Source organism: Equus przewalskii, chromosome 9 (assembly GCF_037783145.1).
Source record: "Equus przewalskii isolate Varuska chromosome 9, EquPr2, whole genome shotgun sequence".
Classification (NCBI taxonomy): Eukaryota; Metazoa; Chordata; class Mammalia; order Perissodactyla; family Equidae; genus Equus; species Equus przewalskii.
The window spans coordinates 72,811,232-72,834,417 of NC_091839.1; the positions used below are offsets into that span (position 1 = coordinate 72,811,232).

General features: G+C 37.3%; 1 protein-coding gene across 4 annotated transcripts in view; it reads left to right on the forward strand.

The window, feature by feature from the left end:
* The first annotated feature begins 963 nt into the window (after nt 1–963).
* The window catches only part of CENPW (centromere protein W), a 30,342-nt gene continuing 8,119 nt past the window's right edge, over nt 964–23,186 (forward strand). For 2 of the 4 annotated variants that reach the window (XR_011522103.1, XM_008544721.2), the window contains exons 1-2: nt 964–1,292; nt 6,000–6,113. Coding sequence is in view for 3 of the 4 variants with exons in the window: in XM_008544721.2 (XP_008542943.1) it covers nt 1,167–1,292; nt 6,000–6,113 (240 nt within the window). In the remaining variant the exon portion in view is untranslated. Of the gene's footprint in view, nt 1,293–5,999; nt 6,118–8,748; nt 8,889–23,186 lie in introns of those variants that run through there. The other 2 variants (XM_008544726.2, XM_070557012.1) reach the window with 2 other exon arrangements.

Below are 23,186 nucleotides of genomic sequence, written 5' to 3' on the forward strand. Positions count from 1 at the left end.
TGGAGTTGGGATACTGAGGGGAGTGAGTTCAAAAGATCAGAGATGAGGTTGAAGAGTGAGACAATTGAATTGAGAATAGGGAAGGGTATCGTATTTGGTAATGACAAGGCCTAGTGTTTGGCCACAGGGGTGAGTGGCTCATAGGGGAAAGATGAGATCATTGGCAGAGATGAGGTCTTGGAAATAGGAGGCCAGATAGTGGAAGGTTCATCTGTGTGGATATTGAAATCACGATAATTACTACAGGGATAGTATTAGAGGTAATTACAATGAAAACTACAGTGATCTCACAGTAGTCCTCAGACTAGAAGTGCCAACATGGCTTGAATACTTGTCAGAAACGCAAATTCTCAAGTCTCATCCAGACTGAATCTGGAAACCTAGGGGGTGGTGCTTCGTCCGACGCAGGATGGAGTTTAAGTACAACGTGGAAAGTAGCATAGAAGATAGAAAAGTTAATTGCTTGAAGAAGTAGCAAAGGTTTCAATAAGATAGCATTTAAACTACACGTGAAGTTATTGCAAGGTTAAGTGAAGGGGCCTTAAGATTAAAGGGAGCAGCATTTGTAAAGAAAAGCTAGAAACATGAAAAGACCTCAGGTAAGATCAAATGAAATTACATAAAAGTGTAAAGTGTTGGCTGTTAATGTCAGAAAATCATGCCTTGCTAGGAAGGCACTGGTTCTTCAGGAATCTTGATAAAACATCACAAACTTCTTTGTATTCATCTACTTTTTAGTCCGTTGGTATTAGGCTTAGTATAGAGTGACATCTTGGAGAGTACGTGTACCAACATTTTCTACAATTTCCCAACATTTCTCACAATGTCCCAACATCTCTACGAAACATAGGTGAAACAGCTCCATAGAGTGGGCATAAAAGACGATTAAAGAAAGCCTGGCCCTTTAATTGACGTTACCGGACGCCCGCCGAGGGTATTTTCCACAAACAGCCGGGCGCCTCCGGGGGCGGGGCCTGCGCCGGCTGACGTCACTACCGAGCGCCTGGAGCGCACCATTGGCGGCGGATTCAAAAGTCCGCGCCGGAGTTGTGAGACTGTAGAAGCGTCGACGCGGTCCGGTTGTTGTCGCTGTCACCACAGGTGTCAGCTTCTGTGAGGTGCTGGGAGGACCTCGGAAGCTGGGGTGGCTGGTGCCTGAGGAGAAGATGGTGCTCTCGACCACAGTTTCCCAGAGGAAGCACATAAAGCGGAAGGCCCCCCGCGGCTTTCTAAAGCGCGTCTTCAAGCGACAGAAGCCTCACCTTCGTCTAGAGACAAGTGGCGACTTACTGGTGAGATTCTGTCCCTTCTTGGGTTGGGAGAGGGGCAGGGGGAGGTAGCGGAAGTAAACCTCAGCTTGATTTCGCCGCTCCAGCCAATCTAGCTCTTTCAGGCCTCCGTTTAAGGCCTTTGCAGCCATGACTCGGCAGGTTTGCCCCAGCCTGGCACGTCACTTCGTATTCCTGACGCTTTGTCGTGCTGGGGCCCTCTGGGATGTAGATATCCGGACCTTTTTACGGGAGGCTATTAGCCATATCAACTTAAGGAGAAAACTAGCATTCATTTCCTGCTTATAGCTTTTAAATATCGCTGTTCAGGAGCTCCGTCTGGTATTGGCTTAGTGTACTTACGAAAGGTATGAGAGCTAGTCTTTTAAAAATAGATTTTGCAATTCAGGCTGGGTCGTTTTTATTTAACTATTGTAAAAGGCATTACTGAAGCGCCTTTTAAGTGCCTCCCTCCTTGCCTTGCTCCCTTCCCCCTCTTTTTACATTGTTAACCAAACGTATTGCCCTATTTCCTCTACTTTAGCTAATTTACTAAAGAACCCTCATCCAAAAGCTTATATGTAAGTACTATGCTCTTGTCTGTGAATTCGTTTTCCTAGACAAATAGAACACATAATCAGTTTTCAAGTCAAACCACTAAAACTTGTTTATCTGACTCTTCATGCCTGCAGCATAATGCTCACCTAATAAATAGTCACAACCAAACCACTCTGTAATAGTTGTCTTGAAATAAATTCAGAGTTTTTGTGTTGAATGCCTGGAACATATATCCCTCTAGCAGAATGCACTCTGTTTCCCTAGGTTTAAACCATAGGAGGGAACTCCTGTGGTTTGTCACAAGAGCTCTTTGAGTAAAGTAGCTGTTATAAGTGGGCACCTAATTTCCAGGAGATCGAGGTAAAGAATTGTGGATAACAAGAGCACGTGACATGGAGAATGTCTTCAGAATGCATCATTCCATCTGTTCTTAAGCTACTTTGGTTTTTTTCCACCTCTTTTTCTCTACAGCCTCCCCAAGTTCTCTATTGCCTCCCTATCTGTTGCCAACTTGGCAGGATTTCTCTTTTTGCTAGGCTGCCATGGAATTGTCTTCTCTTTTCCTTCCTTTGGTTTCTGAAGCCAAAACAACTTTTTTTTCCCCCTGGAAAAGTAGCCCTCCTGCCCTCCTTTTTCTGTTCCTTTCTTAGAGGCTGTAAGAAAAGACAATATATACTAATATATACTCTTTTGCATGCCACCTGCCCACCCACAGGTGATGATAAAGGTGGTACAGGTGAACTGGGTTAAAGTGAAATTGATTGCAAAACATTTTTAGGTAATTTATTCTGGAGTTTTCACTGGTGCTGGGGTTCTGAATGGAGGGGGAGGAAATGTACCTGTTCAAGAATATGTGGGAGACTACCAGCTGGTGCAGATTGTTTGGCAGAAATTTGTCAAGTAGTCACATTCCTCCCACATCCACACTTGCCTACTCCAAAGTGACCCATGGACAAGTGGGCTCTCTTGTGGAGTGGGATCCAGGCGGTTTGGGAAAAAAGGGCGGGTGAAATTCCGAGAAGTTGCAGTGGTAGGGGAAAGAAAGTTCTTTTAGCCACCATCTATTCCTGGGTCTTATGCATATCGTTGGCTCCCATTAGTTTTCCTTCACTGTCTTGTGTAGGCCATCCATCACCCTGGTTTCTTTGTTTATGATTTTCTGCTTGCCATTGACATTTCATAATCTTACCCAGCAGGTGTCCCACATCATTCATAAACTTTTTTACAGTTAAGGTGGAAGATCAGTCTGTTCTAATCTCTCTTTTCTGAATTTTGATAGCAGTAAGAGTGTACATCATACAATTTAGCTACTGGGACTCTGACACTGTTCTCTAAGAGTTTCCTTTGTCAGTGTTGTCTCCCAGGATGCTATGCGGGTTTTTGAAGGGAAGGAACCATACATCTCTCCTTTTGCATCTTCCATTATCTTTATCACAAAACTAATCTACTTTTATGTTGTCTTTTGTATATGCTATTTCTTCTGCCTGAAGATGTCCTCACTCTACCCCCACTTGGCAAACTCCAGTTCTTTCAAAATCCAGTTCAAATGCGCCTCCTTGGTGAAGCCTTCCTTAATCTTCTTAGAAAGGATCAATCTTATCTTCTGTCATCCATTGTCACACATTTGTCTTTAATTTCTTGATGGGTTTGGTTCTCTCACTGGACTGGGAACTTTGAATTGGGGGCTTTTTATATTCCTAGAGTTTAGCATACTACCTTGAACATTCTGAATGAACAATTAATGTTGAGAATTCATGGTAAGTACTGTCTATGTGGATTGATTGTTTTATCTAACATTTTACTCATAAGTTCCTTGTGTTATTTCTAGTTAGTTCTTCTGCACGGGCTTTTTGTTGTTGCTTTATTTTATGCCTTATAAAAGGCAGTCCTGGTGAGTACATCTGTTAATCTGAATAAATTCTTCAGCTTTCTCGTGGCTCTGCTAGTTTTTAGATTTGTCACTGAGGAGTGCTGTGCAAATATCTGGGTTCTTATGATTTATGTAAAACTCAAAAGTGCTGTGATGAAGGAAGGAGGAAGTCAGGCTGGCCCAGTCTTTTGGTTAACTGAGACTGTCAAGAAATGTATTTCTTTTAAAATTATCCTTTGATTTACCCTTCAAGCAAGCTCATTTTTTTTCCCCAAAGTAAATTCTTGATGGAATGGCTTATTATTACATATTGGGCCATGGCTAAGGTTACTAGGGGTGCACTTTTGGGGAAGACAGACATAGTTCTTGTCCTTATGGTACATTGAGGAACACAGGTGAGAAATTGTTGCATAATGTATGTAGTGTGTGCAGTGATAGGAAGTTCAAGGTGACGTGGATCTACATAACCTTACATCCTGGGGGGCGTTGGGCTTTTTGGAGAAGTCTGCAAACCAGTAGGATGCCTGTAGGCAAGGTTGTATTTAAATACTGAAAGAAGTTCAGCAGATCTAGTATACTACTGGAAGCTCAGAAAGGTGAGGGATGAAACTGGAAAAGCCTACACAAGTAGGGTTTAGTATTAAGGAATTTGGAATTTATCTTGAGGGCATGTGGAAGCTATTTGCCTTTAAAAGTAGAAAATACAGATTAGCAGAGGAAATCGTGCCATGTTATGGAACGTTTTTGCTGCAAAAGGAAATGGGATATCACTGGCAGTTTAAAAAAAAGTGGAATGACATGCTATAACGTAAAGAATCAGAAGTGGTGCTTTACTTCAGAGTTCTTGGGAGAATTAAAGACAGTGCATCAAAAAAGTACAAAAGAGGGGCTGGGCCCTTGGCTGAGTGGTCAAGTTTGTGCGCTCCGCTGCAGGCGGCCATTGGTTCGAATCCTGTGCGCGGGCATGGCACTGCTCATCAAACCACGCTGAGGCAGCGTCCCACATGCCACAACTAGAAGGAACCACAACGAAGAATATACAACTATGTAGCGGGGGGCTTTGGGAAGAAAAAGGAAAAAAATAAAATCTTCAAGTAACTATGACATTCTTAAAAAAAAAAAGTACAAAAGAATATTTCCTTCCTTAGCTTCTTTATCTTATGAAATTTAAATTCCCAAACTCTTATTTTCCCTCAAATATCACTAAAGCATTCTTAAAAATCTGTAACAATCTGCTGAAGATTTCTGCATAATCTAAATAATTTAAAACTTATATTATCTAGTTATTTAGCATTTAGCAAACTGTGGGGGAGTAGTTGTGTGCAGTACACAAGATAGTGAATATTAAGTATTGTGTATTAATTGTTCTGCTAACTGCAAAGAGTGTGTACTGTTATGTAAATAACCAAAGAAATTATATGTCGAAGATACTATCTGATTGGACCTAACTTGGTAGTGCCCACAGGCATCTGGCAGAAGCAAAGGATGGGAAAATGGTACCAATAATTTGAGTAAAAGATCACTAGAAGTGATCCTAGAGGGTGAATTGAGATAAGACTGCAGCCTACTTTGCGTTCTTTCTTTCTTGGATTTTTGTGCTCTAGTTTAACTGTTTTCAAGGTATGTGCACGTAGATTTGAGTTGTACTTTTTGGTTGGATAGTGAATTTTGAGTAAAATATTTAGCAAAATGTTATTGTACACACTTACATAGTGAGGTTAAATGATGAATATACGTTTTGCTTGGATATGGAGTTTGTTTCTTTAAGAATATGCAAGAAACTGGCAACTGTGGTTGACTGGGGGATGATGTGGAAGAGAGACTTATTTATGAAAGTCTGCCCTTTTGTAGACTTTTTTGCTTTACAGTTTTACTTTGAAATAATTGTAGAATCACAAGAAGTGGCAAAAATAGAGAATTCCCTATTAGAGAATTCTGGGAAATTTTAAATTATGTTATAAATTTAACTTATTTGGAATCGGAAGCAGAAATATTTGTTACTTAACAGAGTCCTACATAAGTTTTGATATAATGATGCTTTATAGTAATGTTACTGTCTGTGGCCTTTGGTCAGCCTTACATAGCCTTGTTTCATGGATTGTAATAACGAAGTCTCTTTTGTGCAGAATCTAAGATGGACCTATATTAAACTGAATTCTATGTTACTTTAAATAAAAGTTAATTGACTTGTTCACAATAGTAAATAGTACAACATTAAATTTTGGGATCTTTTTTTAAAAGTCGTTATTTCAAAGCTTTAGTGTTTTGAGTTTAAAAATCCTTTCAAATTTTCTCTTTTAAAGATGCATCTGAACTGTTTACTCTTTGTTCATCGATTAGCAGAAGAGTCCAGGACAAATGCTTGTGAGAATAAATGTGGAATCATTAAAAAGGAGCATGTACTGGCTGCAGCAAAGGTAAAATCTGAATTTCTTTTCTTGAGCAAAGATTAGCTTAAAAAAATATCACCTGGTTCATCATCTGCCTGATATAGATTCCTTATTCAGCTTTATTGAATGAGGTGATGCTTGGTTTTCCATGTTAATGGATTTTAATTATGGAGTTAGATTTTCTTTCTCTATATGTATATTAAGGATTTCTTATGGAAGGATTCATGGCCACTGCTTTATCACTATTTAGGGGAAAATGAATGTTTGGCTGCTGATCTGTACAATTTGTACTAGGCTATATATAGTTGAGAAGGTTTGTGACCTTGGAATTTATCAAAATCAAGTTTAAAATTGATTGATTGAAGTTTTCCTGATTACCTAATTATTTGTTTTTCTAATTTGGTTTTGAGTAACTTATGCATCAAATGTCTTACAGAAGCAGAGATTGCTTTTTACTGGTATTTCTATATAATGTAAGAATATCATGTTAGGGCAAAGTTTTTCCCAAATATGTTCTTGGGATCATTATTTCTGCTTGATGTTAACAGATATCCCACCATGAAAAGCTTCTCGGTTCGGATAAGTTTATATAACCTAACATAAAAAACCTCCTTCAATAGTCACAATGTTATTGTATATATAGAGCTTGTTTCTATAAGAATGTACAAGAAACTGGCAACCATGGTTGACTAGAGGATGATGTGGGAGAGAGACTTATTTTTGACAGTCTACCTCTTTAGAGACTTTTTTGTTTAATGTTTTTTTATTTGAAATAATCGTGGACTCACAGAGGTGCAAAATAGTGTAAAGAGTTCCCAGGTACCTTTTATCCAGCTTCCTACAATGCTAACATCTTTATATAACTATAGTTATATAAAGTTATGAAAGGTTATGAAAAATGTAGCAGTAAAGAAATTTGTTGAATTGTTTCGCTTATCATTTTGTAAATTAGAGTATATAGTCAGCATTTTATAAGTTCATTTGAGTACATAGTACTTTGTTTTGTAGTACCTATACTAACATCTTGTAGAATAGGGGAGTACTGGCCTAGGGCATAGACCTATTTGGTGGCCTCTGTGGAAGCCTAGAAATGTGCATGCCCTAGCATTTTTTTAGGGGCTTTAAATTCTCTTAGAATTGTAAACATTCCAACAAGTTTCTAGACTATTAAAGTCAATATAAGTATTTTTCTATGGTAAATCAAAGCTTAGCCAGCCCTGGTAGTCTAATGGTTAAGATTTTGGCACTCTCCCAGTGAGGGAACCATACTACCCATCTTTTCGGTTGTCATACTGTGGTGGCTGCTTGGTGCTGTGATGCTGAAAGATATGCCACTGGTATTTCAAATAACCAGCAAGGTCACCCATGGTGGACAGGTTTCAGTGGAACTTCCAGACTAAGACAGACTGGGAAGAAGGACCTGGCCACCCAGTTTCAGAAAATAAAAGTTGGCCATGAAAACCCTATGAACAGCAATGGAGCACTGTCTGATATAGCCCCGGAAAGTGAGAGGATGGCACAAAAAGGACTGTGCAGAGGGGCCGGCCTGGTGGTGCAGCGGTTAAATTCGCATGTTCTGCCTCGGTGGCCTGGGGTCACTGGTTCGGATCCTGGCTGTGGACCTATGCACTATTTGTCAAGCCATGCTGTGCCAGGCGTCCCACATATAAAGTAGAGGAAGATGGGCACGGATGTTAGCTCAGGGGCCAGTCTTCCTCAGCAAAAAGAGGAGGATTGGCAGCAGATTTAGGTCGGGGCTAATCTTCCTCCAAAAATAAAATAGGACTGTGTGGAGTTTGCTCTGCTGCACACATGCTCCTAGGAGTCAGAATCAACTCCACGCCACTAACAATAAAGCAAAACTTAAGAGCTTGAGGAGTGAATGTGTGTATTTTAAATTTAGCGTTTGCTTGTTTTTATTAAAATATTAAAGGTGTACTTACCATAAGTTTTTAAAAAAATTTTGGATCTATTCTGGTCTAATGCTTCATGTCTTCTACAACTAAAGGTCTCATTTTGTTTTATTTCTCTCATGGGGTGTATGTTTTGAAAATTGTCTGTCTAACAAGCATTTCAGTATAAGATGACTGACTAGTGTTGATCTCTAAATTGGTATAATTCCAGCCCAAATATAAGATATGTGATGTTGCAGTGGCTTTGTATTGCTTTATAGTTGTTAAATGCCTGATTTATAATAGGATTTTTGAGTTTTGGAACAGGTTTTAGCTCCCTGGATTTCTAAACTATCTGCAAACCTCAAGTTTAGAACTATTAATATGGATGCTTTTGGCTTACAATTGAAATTAACGTCTAGAAGTGACTTACAAAACCAAATTTTGAGAATCTAGGGATGTTTCACGTTCTCTGAGAGAAGTAGATTATTTAAAGAAGTCTAAGATCACTTACAAGGCAAAAGATTCCCCAGGAAATTTGAGTATCGTGTTCTATCCTACAAAAGGTGAAATTTCAATCAAGCTTTCTATGATCCATTTCCCAGACCAAACTGCTAGACCATCAGCCACAGTCCAAATTGCTGTCCAAATGCAGTTTTATAAATTCAGGCTTGCATATTATACATATATGACTGTTTAACTTTTTGTTGAGGAATTATGTTATATTTGCCATAGGTATAATATTAATCTTCATTTTTTCCCCCCCACAGGTAATTCTAAAGAAGAGCAGAGGTTAGAAGTCAAAGACCACATTTTTGAAAATTATATGATGTATTATTTTAAGTGGTAACAGATTGTGATTTTTACATATCAGTTAATATTGTATATTATTAAAGTATTGGCTAGTTGAGGGATGTGTGTATTTGTATATTTTTTATTGATATTGAAATATCTCAGGTGAACACATAGGACTACGCAGCCTGTTGTTTTTTTTTGAGGAATTATGTTTTGTTCATTTTAAATGGCCTCAGTTCATTTTACTTCTATTTTGTTGGTATTGTAGATGTTTTACATATCAAAAATGAAATCTTACTATGCGAAGTAGCTTGAAGAAATGTATTTCTCAGAATTCAGTTTATAGGTATTTAGATTTAGACACAATTAACTATGGAATCAATTTAGTCTGAAGAAAGACAATGTACAGTCAAATCTAGGTATATTTTAGATATTAATTTTAACTCTTTAATGCCGTCTCATAGGCAATGCAGTCTACTATTGTATTATTCCAATAGTATAACGATATCATTTCTCAATTGTAAACATCAGCAAGGTGTTTTCAAAACCTGTCTCCCTCCCCGAACCAAAAAAATTACAGAGCAAATTGACTTATTTTCTTTGTCACATGGATTTAATAGATGAGTGTTCCCCACCCCACAGAATCCTTTATAAGTTTATTATATATCATCTACTAGTTATTTTTAACTTTTCATTTTGAAAAAATTATAGATTGCAACATAAATTTGCAAAGATAGTATAGAGAGGTCCTCATGCACTCTACATCTAGTTTTCCCCATTGGTTACATCTTAAATAATTATAGTACAATGTCAAAACCAGAAATTTGACATTGGTACAGTGTGTGATTCTGTCCCACTTTGTCATGTGTGTAGATTTGTGTAACTACCACTACAATCAAGATATAGAACTATTTCATTACCACAAAGTTCTGTCATTGCTGTCCTTTTATAAATTACATCTGGCTCCCTACAACCTCCCTCCACTCCATCCTTAAGCCCTGGCAACCACGAATCTGTTCTCCATCTCTATAATTTTGTCATTTTCATGGAATCATACAGGTTATGACTTTGGGAGATTTGTTTTTTTCACTCAGGATAACTTCCTTGAGATCCATCCAAGTTGTTGTGTGTAACAGTTTCTTCCTCTTTATTTCTGAGTCGTAGTCCACGGCATTTGTGTAGCACACTTTGTACAGCTATCACCCACTGAGGAGCATTTAGATTATTTCCACTGTTTGGCTATTACAACAGCTGCTACCAACAATCATGTACCAGTTTTTATACAGATGAAAGTTTTCATTTCTCTGGGATAAATGCCCAGGAGTGTCATTTCTGGGTCGAGTAGTAAGTATATGTTTAGTTTGTAAAAAAGAACAGCCAAACGGCCAAACTGTTTTCCAGAGTGGTTGTACTATTTTATATTCCCATCAGTAGTCTATCCAGGTCTGCTTTCTTCACATTCTCATGAACATTTGGTGTTTTTTAAAAAAATTTTAGCTGTTCTGACAGGAGTGTGTCTCATGAAGGTTTTTAATTTGCCTTTCCTTAATGGCTAATGATTTTGCACTATTTTCATGTTTGTCATCCACTTTTCCTCTTTGGTAAAGTGTTTCTTCATGTCTTTGGTCATTTTCTATTTGGATTGTTTGTTTTCTTGATGTTGAATTTTGAGAGTTCTTTATTCTAGGTAGGGGTTCTTTGTCAGATATGTGGTTTGCAAATATTTTCTTCTGTAGTTTGCCTTTTGTTTTCTTAACAGGGTCTTTTGAAGATCAACAGTTTTTAATTTTGATAATGTCTTATTTTTTGTTTTTGTTTTTTTTTCTTTTCATGCTCTTGGTGTCATGTTTAAGAACTCTTCACCAAGCCCTACGTCCTGATTTTTCTCCTATATTATTTTTTACAAGTTTTATAGTTGATGTTTCACATTTAAATCTCTGATCTATTTTGAGTCAGTTTTTGTATAAGGTATGAGGTTTAGGTCAAGGTTCATTTTTTTGTCTGTGGATATCCAATTGTTCAGTGCCATCTTTTGGAAAGACTGTCTTTTCTCTATTGATTTTCTTCTTTGGCACTTTGGTCACAAATTTGTTGGTTATACTTGTGTGGGCTCTTCCTGGGTCCTCTGTTCCATCGATTTGTTTCAGTCCCTCCATCAATAACATGTAGACTTTATTATTGTGGCTATATAATCACTCTTGAAATCAGGTAGAATGATTCCTCTCACTTGATTCTTTTTCAGAATTGTTTTGGTTCTTCTAGTTCCTTTGCCTTTCCTTATAAATTTTAGAATAATCTTGTTTTATCTACAGAAGAATCTTGACAGAATTTTGATAGGAGTTGCATTAAACCTGTATGTCAATTTGGGGTGAATTGGCATCTTTAGTCTAGTCTGTGAATATGCAGTATCTCTCCATTTATTTACATCTTTGATTTCTTCATCATCGTTTCATAGTTTTTACTTTTCTCGTTTCCTTTCTGTTCAGACAACTCCCTTTTGTCATTCTTTTAGGGTAGGTCTGCTGGTGACAGATTTTCTTAGTTTCCTTCATCTGAGAATGTCTTTCTTTCCTCTTCATTCCTGAAGCATATTTTTGCTGGATATAAGATTCTGGGTTGACAGTTCTTTTAGCACTTGAAAAATGTTATATCACTTCCTTCTGGTTTCTATAGTTTTTTATGAAAAATCTGTTGTAATTCAAAATTTTTTCTCACGTAGGTAATGGATTGTTTCTCTGTCTGCTTTCAAGATTTTTTCTTTTCTATCTTTAGTTTTTAAAAGTTTGACGTGATGTTTCTTGGGATGGATTTCTTTGGGTGTATCCTGTTTGGAGGTCACTCTGAATCTTTGTGTTTATGTTTTTTGCCAAATTTGGGAAGTTTTCAGCCATTGCTTTTTTGCATACTTTTAAGCCCCATCTTCTTTCTCCTCTCCTTCTGGGTCTCTGATGACACAATGTAAGATCTTTTTTATAGTTCCACAAATTCCTGAGGTCTCTTTTTTTTTTTTTTGGTCTATTTTCTCTGTTGAGATTGGGTAATTTCTATGTTGTATCTTCTAATTCACTGATTATTTCCTCTGTCTTCCTCATTCTGTTGTTGACTCACTGAGTATTTTTTTTCAGTCTTACTGTACTTTTTAGTTCTCAAAATTCCACTTGTTTCTTCTTTATCTTTGCTGAGACTTTCTATTTGTTTCATTTGTTCCAAGTGTGTTTGTAATTACTCAAGCATTTTTCTGACAGCTGCTTTGAAATCCTTGTCTGATAATTCTAATATCTGTGCTATCTTGGTGTTGACTTTTTTTTTTATCATTCAATTTGAGATCTTCTTGATTCTTTGTATTATAAATAACTTTTGATAGAAACTTGGACATTTTCTGTATTATGTTACACGACTGAATCTTGTTTAAATCTTGTGCTATCAGCTATCACAGGTCTTCTCTGACACCATTCTGGTGGGTAAAACATGGCACTGCCTTGTTACTGCTGGTTGGAGTAGATGTCCAGGTTCTTCACTTAACCTCTGTTGACAATCAGTGATAGGGAAAGAGGGAAGTCTCTTTCCTCGTTACTGCTGGGAAAAGGTGGGAGTTCAGGCTCCTCCCTAGGCGTTACTGATACCATCCTGGTTGGGAGGCGGAGGGGCACCTTGTTACTGCTACCCACCTGTGTTCCACTGATATTGTGGGAGCGTGACCATGTTAATTCTGCTGGTCTCTGATACCACCCAGTGGGGAAGGGAAGGAGTTCCTTGTTACCAGAACATGAGAGTGGAATACCAGACTACTTATGTGGTCTTTGCTGACACTATGAGACATGCCATTCTTATGGCTGAGTGGTGAAAGTCCTGCTTCTCCAGTAGGTCTCTGATACCTCCTGAGAGGATGGAGTTCCTTGTTACTGATGGATGTGGATGAAATTCTGGGCTCAGGATGAAATTTGCAGCTTTCCTCTTGGCTTTCTCTGACACCGCGCTGGTAGGGGGAGTTGGAGGGCATCAGTACAGCCTGGCCAGAGTAGAAGTCTAGGCTGTATACTTGACCATTGCTGATGGGGGTGGGCAGTGGGGCCTGCAGTTTTTGACTGTGGTATTTGACTGGAATACAGTGGTTATTGTCTAAAATTTTTCTGTCTTGCTAGGATGCCCCTTTTCTTGTCCTTTGGTTAGAGAGAGGAGGTTTTTTGGGGGGCTCTTCTGTTTGCTCCCTCTTGTCTGTCTGTGCTCATTGGTGTTTCTGAGTTACCAGCTTCTCTAATATCCAATCTGGGATAGAAGAGGAAAAAAGAAAATCCGGGGAACTCACCACTGTATTTTTCCTTTGATCCCAAATTCCTAGCTAGTCTGCTGCCTTCTCTTGACTTTTCTGAGTTGCTTGATATTTGCTTTATATATATAAAGTCCATATATATATAAAGTGTTTTATATATATAAAATGTAAATGAACTTGCCGAGAGGAATAGGAAAAAGTACATTTACTCCATCTTGAAAGCGGAAGTCCCAATAGTTATTTAAGAAAAAGACTTCAAGGAAGTTGACAACAGCTAAGTGAACTATTTTATTCTTAATAAATATTATGAAATGAAAAAAATTCATCTGCTTGAAAATTGTCGCATAAAGTGATCTCTTTAATTACAGCGCCATTTAGAATTTGTCAGATAGTTTTAGAGTATACCTTTGGCCCTAATGAGTGCCAAAATACCCAAAGGTACTGCTTTCATGGTTGGTAGATTTGAGAATCCTAATTCTCAAATTAAGCTTTGAGACAACAAATCCATTTAGATTTATTTTGGATATAATCCCATCTAGAATTTTAACATTAGAATAGATATTTCTTAATATCAGTATTTAAATCTTTGCTTGCTAGGTAAATCACCAGAATTTTGTCCTGCTTAACTTGTAATTTCTCTTCTGCTTTCCTTAGAGTTTTTGAAGTATTCTGAAAATGCCTAACATAGAGTTGGCTCTTAGATTTATTTAATAATGGTATGTTGAATAAAGTCAAATTTTCTTTGTTTTCTGGAGTCACATAGTTATACTTGTTAGCACAATTTGGAAACAAAATGAAAGTTTTAGGATATCCCATTATAAGAAGATTGAGATTCTTGAAATGTACTTACAAAGTAATTTCCCTATGAGGTTAACTGAAACTTTTTTCTTTTGAGGGTTGGGTCCTCCAACTGTTAAGCAGCTTTTGCTGCTCCTGTTGATATTCCTTATGTTGGAGAGCGCCTGAACCCTTCCCATCATTACTTATTTTCCTCTGTTGTCCTGTCTGGTGTGCATTGGCAGATGCAGAAACCTACCAATAGCTTGAAGTAGGAATTTATCTTACTCATTTCTGTATTTCTGTGGCGTCTGATACATAGCTGACTATCATTTCTCTGATTCTTCTATCATCCAGCACATAGCTGGGAACACTTACTAAGTTCTTTGAACTTATCACATTTTACAATATAAATTAGTGGGAAATTGTCTTCCTATCCATTTTTTTTTAAGAGAATATCTCTTTCAGGTTCAAGTATAATTCTTTGCCTCCCACTTCACATGTTTAAATTCCTTAGGACCCAACCGGCCGTCTCTTTAGTAAGCCTTTGCTCATCTATCTGTTGAATTGCTATAGCATTCCTTTATCTTAAGGCATGCATCATTTTTCTTGTACTAGTAAACCTGTATGTACATGACTTACAGAAACTTAATATAGTAGGGGAGATAGGTGACCCTTAACTCCAGCTATTTCATTAATGTGTGTAAATTTGAACTCACCTTCTCCCCTCAATCCTTTTATTTTCCATTTCATTGCATGACGTTGCCACTCTTGCAGTTATCTACACTGAAAACCTGGGATTTGTCCTTAATTACTCCTTCAAATCCATCTGCTGCCTTCCCCCATTCAATCACATAGATCCCCAAGATCTATCTGACTTTGAATCTTAAGTCTGTCCCTCCCTTTCAATATCTAATACAATACACCTGAATTATTGCAGAATCCCGCCTGGTGTCCTTCATGCTAGTTCCCTAACTTACCTTCATACAGCCTCCACTCCATCTCCACAAGATTGGAGTTGTCTTTCTATTATAAAATGTAAATCCAATCATGTTATGCCTCTATTGAAAATCCTTCAGTGGCTTATCATGATCTTAGGTTAAAATGAAACTTTGGAGCCTAATAAGACTATTTGTAGTTTGGTACAGACTTACTCAGAGTTATATGTCTATGGGCAGGGCTTATTATCTGGCAAGCTTTCCTTGGAAGTGAGTGGCTTAAGGAGTGGAGAACCAGGTATTGTACCAGGGAACTCCAAAAATCAGAATATGGAGGACTTTATCATGTGCTACCCACACCCATCGTAGTGGCCTAATCCTCACCGTGTAATTTAATTTCTTGAGAGAAGAATTTCTCCCTCCTCACCTTTTTTTTCTTAGATAAACGTTTTGGGAATAGATTGTCCCATATTTAGATCTTCAATTAATCATTTTGTTATTACTCCCATCTCACTCTCATCTTCCATTGTACATGGCTATCTGGACTCAGGAGAGACCTGGGAGTTCGCCTGGGGCAGGTCAGCAGCCTCTGTTGCAGCATCTTCTCCTGTCATTACCTGTCGCATCTTTGGCTCTGCTCAGCACTCATTATATACTCTTTGCATCTAGGAGTTTCTTGAACTCTCTCTTGAATGTCTACATCTTATGTCTCCAATTTTGGTTTTTCCCTTTTTGTACTTTACCACGTTAATGGAGTCTAAGGAGGGAAAGAATATGTGCCTGTGGTCGATCTTGAACAGAAAGCCTCATGGATTCTTAGTTCAACGTAAATAGAAGTTAACAAGTTAATAATTATTTTAAAGCATTAATGTGCCAAGATTTCAACATCTTATTTGCAATATAAAGATACATTTTTAATATAACATTATGTTTAATATAAAGGTAAATTATAGATAAATATTGTTTTCTCATGAGAATGTAAATTTGAAAAAAAAATATGTAATACTGAAAGTGTTCTGTAAATGTGTGTAATAAAAATCTTATTTTTCATTTGACTTCATTTTCAAATAAGAGCTGGACTAGGGAATTTTGGTTCTAGGACTATTAGAACTAATGTATTCAGAGTTAATATCTTCCTTATTTTAAAAATGAAGTTTTCTCCATCTTCTCTGTCTCCTGAATAGTGACAGATGATCATCATAATGCAGTTGGGTCCACTACTTCCTCCCCAAAGGCTTTCAAATAATCTGGACTTATTCTTCATATTAGGCTTCTATACTGCAATTTTTCTACTTCACCCCTACTTCTAATTGTGAAAATTAGAAAGTGTGCTAAAATTAAACTTCTGCAATTGATGGGCAAAATAGGATTCTGATTGGGTGTTTGGAATGGCTTGGGGTTTTTTTGCCCCTGTCTTTGGAGACAATGATATTGCTAATGTGAAGGAAAATATAAGACCAAAAAGCGCATGTGTGTGTATGTGTGTGTGTGTTTTGGGAGTGGGGTCTGATGAGGGGAGTTGGTAGAGGTAGTCAGCAGAGGCAGGTGATGGTGTCTTTGTACGTTTGACATCTCTTCTGGGAGATTTTCTCGTTATAGGTGGAAATTTTACTGTCATGTGGAGAGTTAGAGATTGAGGTAAACCAGAAGCAAGACACAATGAAGACAGAAGAACAGTAGGGAAAATTTATTGGCTTGTCTTCGCTATCTTTTGGAGTATTTATGTACCACCCATCCCCTCACCTGGATTAGAAACATAAAGAGAATCTCGAATATGAGGTCCAGTAGAGGTGGGAAAAAAGATGATTTTGGATTAGGTGAATTGTGTTCTGGATGTTGAGGAGGGCCTGTGAGACCTTGAACAAGTAGTTTAATCGGAGCCTCGGTTTCTTCCTCTGCACATGTGGTAACTTGTTTGGCCACGCGTTCTTCCCACTCTATGCCTCAACTGCTTTTAGGCCTTGATTGCTGAACATGAAGGTGGGTGTGGGACTGAAGATGGGTGTTTAGTTCTCCCTCTTTGGTGTTTGAATTTGACATTCAGTATAGGAGGTGACTGGAGATGAGTTTCATGATGGCATACTCCCTAGATCAGTGGTTTTCAAGCTTTACTAAGCTTCAAAATCACCTGGAGGGCTTGTTAAAGTATTGCTTAATGATTGTTGGGTCTAATCTACTCCAGTTTCTGATTCAGTAGATCTGGGGTAGAGCTGAGAATCTGTGTTTCTAACAAGTTCCCAGGGAACTGGGAACTCATTCAGGGGCCACATGTGAACAACTGCTCTAGATCAAAATTTTAATAAATAAAGCTTTATTGGAATATAGGCACACATGTACCTATTATCTATGACTACTTTCATGCTACAAATTATGGCAGAGTTAAGTAGTTGCAACAAATACTGTATGTTCTGCAAGCCTAAAATATTTGCTGTTTGGCCGTTTACAGAAAGTTTGCTGACCCCTGCTTTAGATAATTCTTTTCCCAATCTGGCTATATTGCTTCAACTCGAGTTGCTAAACTGGCAGACAAAAGAAGAGGGATTGCTACTGCAGAGGCTGCTTTTCCTGCTAGTTGTACTTCCACGGTTGCCCAAATACATACAGGGTTGAGTCTACCCACCGCATTCATTCAACAAACACATGGCAGTATTCTAGCCACTGGGTGTTTAAACAAAATACAGACAATAAGAAATGGTTGCTAGAATTTCCATCAAGTAGATAAATGAATTGCCCTTCTCTACTCTAGGGATAAATATTCCTTAATTTATCATTTAAATCATTCTTCTCACTTGAGTCATGGTAGTCAAAATCTTGATATCCAACTAACCTTTCTAAATATTGCCAATAAAACTCAGTGGACTCGTTGACATACTGTAGTTGGTTTCCTCACTTATATCAGCTACATTGAAGTGCAGTACTATCCTGATTAGATAACAATGAGGGATAGAGTTTTGAGATACTATTATCACATGTAAAACTTAACTATTTGCTTTGTTTTCTTGAGATATTGTGACCTCTGACTAATCTATATGCAATTTCCTTTTTTGAGTCTTGGAGTTCCCTGTGTCTGACTAAGAGTTTTCTTTGATTGGTATTTGTGTGATATATATTTTCCATCATGCTTTCAAACATTCTATAGTCTTTATTTTTATTCTATATTCTTTAAATTGTGTAATCAACATATGTTTGGGTTTTTGTTCTTTTATCTAATATAATATTAGTCAGTAGTTGAATTTTGTAGTCCATTTACATTTAATGTAAGTATTGCTACATTTGGGATTATATTTATCATTTTTCTATTTTCTGTGTGACCCAGCTGCTTTAAGTGCCTTTTTCTTTTGAATTAACTTTTATGATTGATTTTGCCTTCTATTACCCTAGTTAGGCCTTCCAATGCTAGGGATTATAATATGCATCATTGATTTGTTAAACCCTTTGTTAATCTGCCATTTATGCAGTCTATTACTAGAGATTGTAACATGTACCTTTGACAATTTCTAGAACCTTAGATCACTTTAACACCATTTATTTCTGCCTTTTGATTATTTTAATTTTATGTATGTTAAACCACATAAGACACTAGAATTATTATTAATATTACTTGGTACTGCCAATAGTCAGAGAATATTTATACTTACCCTTATATTTACCTTTTTCTTTGCTAACCTTTTCTACAATTCCACGTTTCCCCCTGGGTTTTCTTTTCTCTTTTTCCTGAGGAAGGTTTGCTCTGAGCTAACATCTGTTGCCAATCTTCCCCCTTTTTTTTGATGTGAGCTGCTGCCACAGCATGGCCACTGACAGACGAGTGATGTGGTTCTGAGTCCAGGAACCAAACCTGGGCCGCTGAAGCAGAGCATGCCAAACTTTAACCACTAGGCCATCAGGGCTGGCCCTGCGGTTTTTTTTTTTTTTTGAACTATCTGAAGAACTCTTTTTTCTTTTTAACTATCTGAAGAACTCCTTTTAATACTTTCTTTAGTGTTTCTGTTTTCCTATTTCTTGGTAATAAATTCTCTCAATTTTGGTTTGTCTGAAAAAATATTTCACTTTAAATTTGAAAGATATTTTCATTAGGAATAAAATTATAGGTTGGTTGTTACAGCACTTTAAAAATATTATTCCATATCTTCAGGCTTCCATCATTTTTTGAGAGGTTTGTAAGTCTTAAAGCAATATGTCTTTTTTTCTGTTAGTAAAGATTTTCCTTTCTGGTTTTCAGCAATCTTACTATGATTAATTTCCCTAGGTTTTGTTTTATTTGTTTGTTTTCCTTTTTATTCTGCTTCAGGTTCCTGACTTTCTGAAACTGTGGAGCAGTGTCTTTCATCAATTTTGGAAGATTCTTGGCCATTATCTTTTCAGATATTGGTTCTGCCCCATTTTCTCTCTCCTTGTCTGGGATTCTAATTATATATTATTATTAAAGTATTTTTGACCAGTCCTCTTGTATCTCTTTCACTCCTCTATTTTTTACATTAAATTTTTTCTTAACTTCAGTTTGAATATTTCTGTTCGTTTGTCTCTGAGTTCACTAGTTTTGTCTTGTGCTCCGTTTTATCTGCTCTCAAACCCATCTAATGGGTTCTAAATTTTAGATTTTTATCTATTTTATCTATTTTATTTAGAATTTTATCTATTTTAAGGTAATTGTCAGTTAATTCCAATATTTGGATTATCTGTTTTGATGCTTGTTTTTTCTCTTGGTTTTTGTTCATGTAGTCCTGTCTTTTGGCATGCCTAATAAATTTTGCTCAAATGCTGGATAATTCATTAAAAAAAAGTTCTCCTCCTTCAAAGAGGGGTCATTCTTTCCTCCTCTATGCAGATAGAAGGATGGCTGATCACCTTCGTGTAATCAGAGACCATGCTGATTCAAGGCTGAGTTGTAGTTCCGAAGAGACTCAGTTCACCTCTTGTTTGCCCTTGCCCCTCCAGCTGTTTTTAACTGGGAAGTTGATATGTTTTCTTGTAGCCCCTCTTCTGGCATGTACTGAATGCTACTCTTTGACACATGAAAATGCCAAAAACTCTGCTTTACTTTTCAGAGTCTTTCCACAGAGGGGCAAGAATTCTGTAAATGTCTTGAAGGAAAAACTGGCTTTGTGATTGGAAGTCTTAGGTCTCCATCAGAAGCTCTGCTACAGCAGCCTAGATGCTCAGCCTCCTTCCTTTGCTTAGAATTGGCAAATGCCTCCCTGGTAAAATCAGCCACAAATGTTAGCTCACCTCTTTACAGTGCTTCCCTCTGCAGTCTTAGTCCCTTCATTTCTCCTTGCCTTAGAAGATCACATCTGTCCTCACATAAATGGTTTCTGTAGACTTTCTAATTTGTTTTGTTCTCAGAGGAGACACTGGTTGGCCATAAATTTATTCCAATTAGGGTGACCACCTGTCCCAGTTTGTCCTACTGTTCTGGTTTAACACTGAAGATTCTGCATCCCAGGAAACTCTTAATTCCCAGTTAATTTAGCATGAAACTAGTTATGTAGGAAGGTATTTTTAATGAAACTCTTGTGAAGAGGACTAATTTTAATGCTGACGTATGTTAAATTATTTACTTCAAAATTGTTATAGCCAATATTTTCATGAATAAGACACTTCCAGGAAAATGTAAATAATTACTGTGTAGAATTATACCTACTAGAGATTTTAAAAGATCTGCTAATCATTATCTTGTTAATTGTTCCTAAGCAAAAAGTTGGCAAAATCGTTGCTTTTATTTTTGAAATGGTTTTAAGTGTCTTTTTATTCCTAGAATTAGAGTTGTTTTTTTACTGACTCTAATTTTCTTTTCTCCCTTTTTTTCGGTGAGGAAGACTGTCCTTGAGCTAATGTGTGTTGCCAATCTTCCACTTTTGCTTGAGGAAGGTTGTCCCTGAGCTACCAGCCGTGCCAGTCTTCCTCTATTTTTTGAACATGGGATGCCGCCACTGCGTGGCTGGATGAGTGGTGTGTAGGTGCATGCCTGGATCCAAACCCATGAACCCTGGGCCACTGAAGCAAAGCATGCAAACTTAACCACTACACCACTGGGCTGGCCCTGCTTTTCTCCCTTTATTGTATTTTTTTACACCAAAATGTTTGTCTCTTGATCAGAAACTTATGTGTCCAAGTGAAAATTCAACCTGCCAGTATATTGTATGTTAAAGCAGTGACTTCAGTGCTCTAAGGGATTCAAAGCTAATGTGCACTGTAGAAAAGTGAGGTGGAGGCACACTTTGTGTTCTTGGGGACAAAAAGTTGTGCTCAGTAACCTCAAGAAGTAACTTGTTTCATCTGTAGACACTATGTCTTGTTCTTTCTTTTACTGATATTTAAAGTTTATCCACTAAACAATGCTACAAAGGCAGATGTTTTTCTTTATTAATGGGGGTATAATTATTTAAAAGGCTAGATTGAGTATCAGGTACGTGATACATTCTTTGGGCAATTAATTATCTGCCTTGTGAGAGCTCTGTACTGTCTTAAATTACATTTTTGCTTATTTTAAATTTAAATTTTATGTTCATTTCTTATTTTGCCAAGTAGAATATAAGCTCTTCTAGGGAAAGAGCTTCTAATTTTTTAATTCCTCAAAGCCCAAGTGCAGATTTTTATTTAATTTCCAGAACGACTGGGTTTTCAACTGGCAGAGGTTGATGGAGATGTAGCTTCAATTCTTCCAGTTACACACAGCTAGTAGTAATGCATCTTTGTGTATGTCCACGACCTTACTGAACTCCAAGGATAATAATCTAAAGGAAAGAACATTGCTGCGTGTTTTAAGAAGTCTGGATGACCTCGATTCTGCCACTACACTTAAGCAAAGTAGTTTCAGTTTCTCCCTCTATAAAAATAAGAATTTGAAGGCAGTAGTTTCTAACATCCCTTCTGACTCTTTAAAAATAAAAATAAAAAGACACTTGTTTCTGAGAAAGCTAACAGCAAATGTTCTGTTTATATATAAGAGCCTTGAACCTTATTGTCAAGTCCATGAACCACACGCGATTGTAATGCTTCTGAGCTCCCTCATATCTTTAATTTTGTTTGTATAAGAGCATAAAAGGGAGAAACTGTTTTATTGGTAACTTTTCTTAAATCTGTTGCATTTAGTTATTTTTGCTATGTTCTCTTTTTACTTCTAATTTTTCCCCTATGATTTTCTGTAGAAATTGCTTGTACTGCAAACAAGTTTTTCAGAGTTAAGCTTCACACTAGAATCATCCTGATTTGTCCAAAGCTGTGTATAAGAACAAGAGGAAAACTGCTGGAAGATAGATGTTTCAAAGATATATCTTAGTGAAGTTGGGACAGTTTTTGCCTGTATACTTATATTTTATTTTAAAAACATTTCTAATTAACATAGAAATATATTTTAAAAGAAAAATGGCCTACGTCTGTTAAGTCTCAGCTTGAGGATTCCTTGTGGATTCACAGTCACCAAGATCTCTTTAGTGAACAGCAGCATTGCCTAGACAGTATATGACTGCCAAGTGGAGAGTATCTGGGATTTGTATGTTGACTTCATAACAAGTAGACCAGCTGGGGAAAGCGGTCTGTGTTCAGATTGGAGCGGTTTCATCAGCTGGCGATCTGTAATGGGGTGGAATAACTAGAGACTATAAGCTTATAGCCTGGGTACTATATTTGGCCTGCAGAGAAGTTTTATTTGACCCACATAGTTTTTTAAAAAATTGAATTAGTTGATTACATTAAAAAATTCCATGTACAAATTTAATTTCTGGCTTCTTTTGAAAAATTGGACAGTAGAGCAATAATACATCCCTAGTCAGTTGGCCCTAAATCGTAGCTTCTCGCTTTAGATGAAGACATTCACTTTGGTTTACTCCACTTAGGCTTCCTTTACTTATTTATGACTGTTGCACCTCTGTAGGCATTTGAGTACACAACCCTTTGGAAAACTTAAAAATTGACATTTTTCTTGACATTCCTGGCCAATTTTAGTGGCCCTAGCCATGACTCAGTTATGTTCTCTTTCTCAGCATGGTATTTTCCAAAACTTTCTCAGGTTCTGGTAGCAATTACCATTGGTTTCAAAGCTTGCTCAATTACAAGTCCAATAGCAGCAGCCAAGTTCTTAGGGAATTTGGCCTCGGGCCATAGAATAGGGCAAAATGTTTGAACTCATCCAAGTGTGTCTCCCATCAACCTCATCACTGCAACCCCAAATTACTTCAAATTTCTTAAGATTTCTTGCATCTATGCAAGTTGAGTTGAAATGCACATCCAATTTGCAAATTCCCAAGGGAATTTCTTAGACTTCTTGAATATAGTACACAGATAATAGTGCTATATAGGATTTGCTTCTCTGTATATTCAGCACCAAAATGGACCTTCTCACATTGTACTTCTTATCTCAATAATCATAATGTTTCCTTTATGATGCTGTGCCAGGAACCACAATAGCATGCAGTTAGTTATTGGT